The 9,592-nt window shown below is 41.1% G+C and overlaps 3 protein-coding genes across 3 annotated transcripts; 1 reads left to right on the top strand and 2 right to left on the bottom strand. All coding sequences in view use genetic code 11, as the record gives it.

The window, feature by feature from the left end:
* Positions 1-579: 579 nt before the first annotated feature.
* On the bottom strand, positions 580-5,463 carry EGR_02240 (U11/U12 small nuclear ribonucleoprotein; the record flags this gene model as incomplete). The annotated part of the gene is made up of 8 exons (XM_024491489.1): positions 580-857; positions 1,134-1,183; positions 1,277-1,348; positions 3,421-3,482; positions 3,595-3,704; positions 4,368-4,509; positions 4,964-5,104; positions 5,404-5,463. The coding sequence occupies 8 exons, from the start codon at positions 5,461-5,463 to the stop codon at positions 580-582; spliced, it is 915 nt and encodes a 304-aa protein (XP_024353995.1).
* Positions 5,464-6,154: 691 nt separating this feature from the next.
* Positions 6,155-7,794, top strand: EGR_02239 (Fibroblast growth factor receptor substrate; the record flags this gene model as incomplete). The annotated part of the gene is made up of 4 exons (XM_024491488.1): positions 6,155-6,509; positions 6,761-6,885; positions 7,319-7,388; positions 7,499-7,794. 4 exons carry the CDS (start codon positions 6,155-6,157, stop codon positions 7,792-7,794), a joined length of 846 nt encoding a protein of 281 aa, XP_024353994.1.
* Positions 7,795-7,932: 138 nt separating this feature from the next.
* Positions 7,933-8,876, bottom strand: EGR_02238 (Cardiolipin synthase; the record flags this gene model as incomplete). Its single annotated transcript, XM_024491487.1, has 5 exons — positions 7,933-8,047; positions 8,079-8,170; positions 8,310-8,395; positions 8,425-8,554; positions 8,595-8,876. 5 exons carry the CDS (start codon positions 8,874-8,876, stop codon positions 7,933-7,935), a joined length of 705 nt encoding a protein of 234 aa, XP_024353993.1.
* Positions 8,877-9,592: the final 716 nt, after the last annotated feature.

Here is a 9,592-nt window from a genome sequence, read left to right as displayed (position 1 = left end):
GACATTCCGACGCATTTGTTCCCACTGCGAACGAGTTTGACTTGGTATTATTAGGCATTTTCAAACCTCATCGCGCGCAAGCCAAGTGGAAAAACGGGGATGGTGCTTAACCGCTCGAATACACCTTTCCACACGTGCTGTTCTCTGGCCCGTGATATAAAATGATGAGGAAGAGCCGTGAAGCACACGCCCTGAAACCTTGTTAGTGTTAAGCAATCTAGTGACAGCAGTAGAAGCGCTCCAGGCAACGAACTTTGCCACTTAAACGCAAGCGAAAACGACTGGTAATTTAGATACCAGATCAGAATTCCCATGAATTTGTGCCTGTTCAATTGCATCGACGTTTGAAAAGCAAAAGGAGTCGGTAAACGATAGCAACTGAACGAAAAAACGTCAAAGCAGTGTCCGCTAACGATGGAGATGGACTCATTTTAATGTATTGAGTGGAACAGGCTGATAGTGAAAGGGAATTGTGATTCGCCAATGGTTGGCCAATGCAAAAATCTGTGTGGCGAATAGGAGGAGACGTGAGAGGTACAAGCAACTTCTAGGGCATTTTAGCAACTGGAAGAAAGTTGGTCACAATTCAAGAATCAGTGCAATGGCAGAGCTCTTACTGCAAAAGTAATAAGGGCTTAAGCGCAGAGGCAGTAGGAAGGAGACCATACAGATGTGACAAGCAGACAGGTGTATGTATTTACATGAACACAGACGTTTACTAAACCAACAAGCAGCGAGAACGACAGTAGCAGAATGGTGCAGTTGCCTAACGCCAGCGCCTCCTGTCACCTGATCGGTTTTGTTCTCCGTGACGAGAGGAGCGGTGCGGAGAATATCGGTGGATCTGTTCCCCTCGGCTTGAGATGGTGAGAGAAATGTTTAAATTTGGAACTATTAAATTGGCAAGGAACGATCGCATAGCGTGAGATTTATTTATTTACCGACGTGCTAGTTTAACTCCCACTGCCTTACATAACATTAAATCGAATCGAAATTCGTGAACACTACAATGTGTCAAAAAAAACTTTACAAGTTTTTGAGGGCTGCACAAAATAGAAAGACAATCCGTCATGTTTCACAAAAGCAATTACAAAATCAAATAATAAGTTTAAAGAAGTACAACGGGAGCATACCTGTGGTGGCGCTCTGATGTGCGCATCGAATTTGAGCAAGAATATGAAAACTGATTTGACCGTCTTAAGAAACGAAAAAAAAGGAACAGAACGAAAGGAAAATAGAGGTAAATAAATGAAGTTCTCAAAAACCTTTAAATCACCTGCACTGCCTATCGGGGGTTTTTCTCAATTTCACATCTTGTGCGTCCTCCCGATAAGGATAAGGTAGATTCCTAGCATAATGCAAAAATAAAGGGATTTAGTTCCTTTTTTGATCTTTGATTGCTCAGGGGCGACAAAGGCAACAAAACTGGGGAATTAAGTACAACGCGACGAAAGGGTAGCGGCTAAAAAGCCACCAGTCGAAACAAGTGGCGTCTCTGACTAATATTTTCACGAGGCCCGAATAAGCCTAAAAATTATTTATGGATCCTCTTTAGATGTCTCAAAGACGAATCAGAGGAATCTCAATCAAAAAAAAAAAAAACAAATTGATGCCAGACAAACGTCTGGTTGACCCCAATATCACTATGCAAATGACTAGTGCACAAGTAGCCGCTGACTTTTTTGAAAAAAATAATTTCCCCATACTAGTATCACAAATATGCAACACACACCTTATTAAATCGAGTTGCACTAAGGTTGGTTGAGCTTAAAACAAGAAAAGTAGGTGTAGGGTTTAATTTGTCTGAGAATAACCATTCTTTGTAACTTGTCCGTCTCATATTACAATAGAACATTCCGGCAAGAAGATTGCGATATTTGGGGAGATAGGATATGGCGTTATGATTTATGGATTGTTGTTTGGAAATTTTGAACTGAAAATATTCAAAAGGACCCAAACCCAGCTTTTCTGCCTAGAAAAGTATTAAAGCGTTTATGAAGAAGGTAGAAATTTCTACATGTATAGAAGTAGGACACATGCCATTTTAAACGGTTCGAACAAGTTCAATCGAGGAGCAGTTGCAAACAAATACTATGAGACTGTTTCGGACTCTAAACAGAAAGGTCACATAGGTGGTTCAAATCCAAAGAATGAAACTAAATGTATTACTGATTCAGAGTGAATACTTACATAAGCATGACCACATTCGAGCGCTGGATACCATAAGGCAGCTAACTAAGTTCGTACGTTTTTTGATAGTAAAAGTTAAGTAGCCATAAAAGCTTCTTTAAGTATTCTGTTTGCTAAGAGCATGTCTACTGGGGTCAAAAATCTTTTCATCGAGATGAAAACACGTGAGCTCCACCTTTGGACGTTTTACTTCTAGAAGCAAAAAACAGCCACATCTGCCCCCATCGTTCCTTCATCTTCCAACTATAGAACTACCTATTACCATATAAACTATGTATATTATGGTTGTTTAATGACAAAAAAAGTGGTTATCATTTAGAGGAACAGGATGTATTAACATCAGACTCCACCCCTTCGTCAAGGTTTTACGATTTCCCCAATTGAGACATTTTTCTGTGCGTGAATGATGTACTACGCGATTTTATAGGGAGAAAGGATAAACGAAGAGCCCCGATTACTAAATTGGAGCATTGTACAAGTTTAAATTGGCTTGAAAATACCAACATTTGTCTCATTCCTACCCCCTTCATTTGGTTCTGTCTTAGTCCTCATTGGCGAGGTTTCATGTCATAGCCGAAACGGGAACGTTTACGACATCAAATGTTGAAATGGTTTCTTTTAAACTCGAAGCCGTCTTTCTGGCGAATTGGTTTGATTCACGTGAATTAACGACTTGTGTGAACCTAAATGGTCCCGTTAACTCCAAGTCATAAAGTCAGATTCAAAGCCATAAAAGGCAGGTAAACGGTGAAAATTACACGCATAGTTTTGCTGCGATCCATCTTTAAGTCAAAATCTAGAATGGCGCTGTGCTCTTAAGAGTTTATAGAGCTAGAGGGACTTTAAAACGTCCAGTACGTGTTTAAAATCAACGAAGAAATTAAGGTGATTAAGTACCACGCGACTAAGAAAAACGTTTCATTGCATTTACACAGAAAACAATTAATCGTAATTAAAAATACGCAAAATTACTTTGTGTAGAAGCATTGCATGCGATTTTTAAAAATAACCAAAGTGAATGCCTCTTAAAACAGAAAGGGGACAGAGGAGGCAAAAAGCGTTTATCAAAGCCTTCCACGTCTCCGCAATGACATAAAGAGGAATGCTCAATACAATGTCATCAAGCCATAAATATCAATTAAGCCTTCTGCATATCAAAGAGTGTTTAATATGAGTGTGCGAATAGTGCACTACTTCCGAAGTACTCGACGCGAACAGTAGTGTACTCACTGATCTGGATTTGCAGAATGGTTCAAAAGCGCAGCGTGATGTTCTATGACTTCGCGCAGAACCTTAACCACAAAAAACCGCAAAGTAAGAAATACAAGCATGTGGTACACATGAAGGCAGTAACATTGGTAAGGAATAAAGAAAGCCGTCCATATAAAGAAAGAATTCGCTCACTTCAATGTAAGACTTTTTTGCGGTGTGAATTCCGCGGTAGCTCTGCCTTCGCCGTTTGAGGTCCCTCACGAAGGCCAACTCTTGAACGGACACACCTCCCTTTTCATGACCTGGCATTAAAGGCAATATTCGAAAGCTATTTAATTTTGTTTAAAAGCACCAGTTTGCTTATCAAGTTGCGAACCGATTCGCCCAACTTTTTTAGACTAAAAAAAAAATAAAACAAACCGATCTCCACATTTTCTACAGCCTAGCATCGAGGATTATACCAATATTGACAGAGCGAAGCAATTACGCACTAACTACAGTTGGAATTCATAGTACATTACGCAGATTTAATGTCTTTTATTTCGATAGGGCGTGGCAATGGAGGATCATGAATTCCTAGACGATATAACATGGTACACCAGAAGCAAGTGGCAATTCTCAGAACACCATGATGCAACCACCTATGTAAAGGGCCATTTATGGGTACTCTTTCAACAGATGCGCTTTTAATAGGGCAAATCAACCGTGGAAATATCCATCAGTGCGATTAACGCTCACATTAAAAAAGTAAGGAAACAGACACTCTTTGGAAGTCGTACGTGTGCACGTTCAGTATTACACGCTCTTCTAACATTTGAACCAACTTAAGACGCAAATCTTTACCTCTAGATCTCACTATTCTTTTATAAGAGCGTCTTATTTAAATGAACAACAACAGGTTTCATAGAAGAGAGGAATGCATGAAGCATTAATAAAAGTGTTGACACGTCGGAGAAGAACCCGACCTGGTTTATGAAATCCGAGAGTGGGTTGCTTCTCAGGTTGGTTAAGTATGGTAGGTATGGATAAGTTCAAGGACTTGTTTGACTGTCCACCCGCATCAGAAAATTTTCGAATTTCTTTATCATCATATTTCCATAGTGCCTCCTGCAAACAAAATGCATACTTAAACGGTTTCAGTACAATTTCAAAAACCATTTCCACGTGGTGATACTAGGTGGAAAAACGGCTGGTTAGATTACTATTCGGAATGCAAAAGATAGATGAAGGCACAATATCATGATACTCAAAGTAGCACTTTAACACTTCATGCACGTTATTCTACCACGTGAAAATCGCAAGGGGACCACAAAACAGGACCTGTTAACAAAGGCACATACAATCCCAAATGCAAATCCAAAATATGAGGCAAAATGGGTAAACTTGGGCTTGATTAAAAGGACGGAACATTAGGAATCGTATCTAGTGGACGTTGGTCTCACAAACGAATATTTGCTATCAATGATTAGAAATTGCAAATGACATCCCATAACAACAAGCACAGGTGTGTATCTAAAGTCGAAAAAAGGCTGTTCGGAGAAGCAGTGATGATAAGAATAACCGTTAAAGAGTCGACAATGTTTACAACTTCCTTCCTTGAATATCCTCTTTGCCGTAAGCGACATTTATCAAGATGAGCATCCAGGCGGTCACGGGGCACTAGGTGACCTTTATCCAAGGGACAAATCTGAGAATCAGACGCCTAGTGTAAAGAAAAACAAATAAAATAAAAATTGGTGCACTGGAAAACGCCAATTCAAGGAGCAAATCGCGTGCAAGACAACGAACAGGAAATTACCTCAAGAGTATACTGGTAGGTAAAAGTCAATATGAGAATTAAGAAGAAGCAGGAGTTTAACCTACTTAAATACAGATGACGCCAAAATCATGATAATACTGCACATCTCACTGCAAGTCCACGATGAAAATACAGCAACTAAACTTATAACAAGGCGTGCCTAAGCTTGAGTTAGTGATCTGCGCCCACAAAATATGACGTACCCTTTCAAGAGAGCTGAGCGTCCACCCAAGGGCAGTAAGCACATTTTCTAACTTGTTCATGGTAAAATGTGGATAGTATATTGATGCTGTTCACTCATATATCGGTAGGTAAAGCCATTCTTAATGTAGGCAAACAAACCCACCAAGGGAAATAGCAGCGGCAAAACCGCTTGAAGGTCACACAATTGTTTTATTGTGCGACCCACGTAATCAACGAAAATATTTCAAATAAATATGACATCTAGAAATGAATATGCCCCATTAGTAAACTTTATTTATAACTAATGGGTAGAGTTTGAGGTATGACAGGTATAAGCACACGAAGCACCGTTTTTGCCCATTCTGTCCCAAGATTGGCTATTTTCGCACGGACTTTAAACTCATTCAATCGCATGGTGCCCTAATAAACGGAAAAGTAAAATATGTCCATGCTGCTACTTGGCCAACGTCCACTCAGCGTTGTTTTAACCAAGTTTATACCTTGCCAAAAATATGTACTATTTTACGTTTTTTTCAGATCCGACCATAGCTCATACAAACATATTTCTGAGTATTTCTTAGGTAACGTCGATGCCGATACGGCGAGCTTTAGTAGCTTTGATCCTCACTAATTCTATCAGTAATATTCATTGGACCATTTAATTAAGACATTATATTACGTAACAAATAATGGAGATGTCCATGCTACAAATGCTTGCATCCAAGGTCGTGACGTCTTAACCGCCCTTAAGCCATGTGCATGCGGTAAAAAATGGGTACCAGACACAGTTACATTGCCGCGAATTCTTGCAGCCTTGACGATGGATGTCCCGTTCTAGATGGAGATTATGATCTCTCCGAATGTACAGGTGGTCCCTCCTGTCGTCATCAAGGAATCGCGCCTTCTCTGCAGCCACAAATTTATTGCTCATGTAAAGCTCGTCTCTTGAATGAAACCGGTTGGCAGGTGTCGAATGGGAAGTTGGAGCTCACCTATTATGACTTACTTTACCGGTATTCCGAACATAATATTACCAAAGTTGCGAGATGGCCTATTGTTGGTCTACGCGGTTATGGCTACTGCAAACACCTGTTTGCCTTTGAAGCAGGCCGTCGATGTGCTGTGTGTGCGTTGGACTCCTTGTCATTTTATGCGCTTTTTTGGTTTTTGTTCCCATGATTTTGTCCATATTTTCCTATTAATTACTTGATTTTATTCCTGTGTGGGTAAGTTTTTCGGCATCAAGTTGTCACTTCTACCAACTTTAATTCGTCTTCACATCTAGTTTCCTTCACCGATTTGAATATAATGAAACATATTCCTTTACGTTCTGCTATTTAAGTAGTACCCTACATTAGTGTTTACTCTTCTCTTCAGCCGGGGTATTTATTTTCAAGTGCAAAGGTTCTCGTTTTCTTCACACTCTCTTGAGTGAACACGTGAACACCCTGGCACGGGTGATTCCTACCAGTGCCACTACATGCACTTATAAGCCAAATATGGTGCGTACAAATCTCTATTCACTATATTCCCCTCTTGACATGGAAGCTACTGTTATCGTCTTACTTATGGTTTAGTTTTTATTTATGGTATCTAGCGCAAAGTATTTGACAGTTCTTTTCGGTAGATTTAAAAGTGGTAGACGAGTAACTTTAACTAATGTCCAGAAAAAAAATGGACAGCACTTGCAAGCGCCTATTGCATTGAGCTCGTTTCCTAGTAAAACCCTATTTTCTTTTCAATCTGTGAAGCACTCGCCTGGCTGAACTATCCATTCAAGTTACTATTTGAGGTTGTTATGCTTGTCAGGCTTATAAAAACCGAGTTTCTCGTCATTACTTGCAACAGGCGCTCTATTGTTATCTAAATACTCACTAAAACCAAACACTCAGCTCTTTGTGCAAATGTTAGTCCGAGTTTTCTTTCGTCTTATAGGATCGTGAAACTTGGAAACCCTCTATTGTATCTGAGACGGTCCCCTCTTTGGAAACACCGATGTTATTAGGTAACTACAAGTCACAACTCGAATAGTATCCTTCAAAGTTATGCGTTTTGAATATCAGTGGGGGCTAGACCGTGATAGATGGTAGAGTAGTCCTATTATTTTAGATTTAGAAACAGTCACCGAAACGCTTGCCCAACAACGGCAGACGCGCACATCGCCTCACACTGTTGCACACTCCGATCGGACGCGGCAGCGTAGACGGCGCCTCAGCGACGACTATATCTACCTTAGTAGGACACTGCCGCTTTCATCGCTGCTGCTGAACCACCACCACACCCCACCTCTGCCGCAGCCACCCGTGTCCTCTGCCTCCACCTCTCCTTCCGCAGGGGGCTTCTATCTGGTTGCCGTCCCCACAGTCAGCAGTGCTCACTCTTATGAAAACCAACGCGCCCTTGTTGTTTGAATAGAGCGTCGCTGTACCAACCCCAGCTCTAGAAGCCACCGCCAAAACACCCAATGGAAAGAAGCGCCGAAAATGCTGCGAAAAGTGGAAGAATGCATACGTGAATACTGTATTATCTTTCAAAATTGCCTCAAATGTCTACCGCTTCTCCCTCTTCTTGGAAGCCGAAATTCTGAGAGCCTCCTGAAAGAAACTTGGGAAGCTTTGTGCATACCCGAAGCCCGAGTAAATGGTTGTGCTTGCGGCCGTTAACCTGAAAGAGTGTGGATGAGAGTTTAACATACCATAGGGCGGGGAGTGCCAGGCTATCTTGCAAACCAAGAACGGGGGCCATCAGACTGGAAAATACCGCCGTTATTTGAACAGCGGTGTTCCACTAGACTCGTAGGAAGTCTGGCATTATTAAAACGACAAACCTTGCTTGAATTAATGGGCTTCATTTCAATTACTGCTTCCTGTGGGAATACCAGACCTAGCAGGGAACGCTAGAGTATTACAGGGGCTGGGGCACATACCGGGTGACCCAACGAGACAAAACGCAGGTAGGAGGCGCCAGTGAGGAGAAGTGCATCACGCATTAGAAATAGGGCTACCAGACTTACTGCAAAGTTATTTAGGCGGTGAAACTACCGGGGAGTAGGTTCGTGTACGCCATGGCCACAGAAAGCAAAGAAATGAAGAGCTTGTCAGCTAGGGGGTCCAGGTAGGAACCCGTAACGGATTGTTGTGATGGAAAACGGCGAGCAATATAACCATCAGCCTAAATCAGACGATGACTCTATGCATGTGAAAGTGCGTACTGCATCAGTTAATCCAATAACTGCAGCTAGTATAGCAGCTGATGAAAGATCCTGTCTTAGAATAAGGAAAAAAATCGAGGGAGTCGCACCAATACGTAAGGACGTCAAAATGTTGGGAATGGTGACAATTCTTGATTGCGGTTTTGAAGAGGAATTATTACCGAAGCATGAGCTAGGAATTGCATGTAGACAGTTTGGTGGTTTTGAAACGGGGTTAAAAATAGAATGACGAGTAGAGAGTCTGACCAGTCTTTGAATATTTGCAGAAACCAGCGCACTCATTTACAAGGTCAATTGCAAGCTATGCACGTCTGGCTAAAACAATTAAAACACACGTCAATTAGGTTAAATATTCGGCTGAGAAAGGCCCATTAAAAATAATAAATTTAGTTAAGTTTGCTACTATTAAAGGCGATTTTTGTTACACTAACAGTCATCCTGGCGTGTAAGCGTTTCTCCTGCTATGATGTTCACTATTTTAAATTGAAATTTGTCATCCTATATCAAAGAAGGATTTACTACCTAGATAAACAGGGCTAGGGGGTTTGGAGCATGACTAGGGTGCTATACTTCGTGCACAGGAGTGTAACCTTGTAGTGAAACAAATTATTAAAATCATTAAAAACCAAAACTAAATACTGGCAGTAGATTCAATTAGTTTAGGCTTTTTTTGGGAAGACTTTAAATGCTCATAGAACCCTCATCTATTTTTTCACTTAATAATGTCGCGAGCATGGTCGCTGTTGTTAGTGGCGTCCTGAGTGTTCCTAGGGTACAGAAGAGTTAGGAGGCTATCAGCTTGGCCTACTTACCAAACCGCAGAGCAAAAGTGTAACCTGTGAGGACTGAAAATCTCTGGTATTAGATTTGCTATGGTGCTTCTAGTGTCATTAAACGTTTGGCCAGAGTTACGCTACTTCGTAGATAAGCTTCCTAGTAGGCAGTACATAAGTGTAGCGTCCCGAGACTTCCTGAAGACGAAAAAAGACAAAATACTC

This window comes from Echinococcus granulosus (genome assembly GCF_000524195.1).
Source record: "Echinococcus granulosus chromosome Unknown EG_S00010, whole genome shotgun sequence".
In the NCBI taxonomy this organism is placed as follows: domain Eukaryota; kingdom Metazoa; phylum Platyhelminthes; class Cestoda; order Cyclophyllidea; family Taeniidae; genus Echinococcus; species Echinococcus granulosus.
The sequence above is the reverse complement of the archived record's forward strand: the minus strand, read 5'-3'. Positions and strand labels throughout refer to the sequence as shown.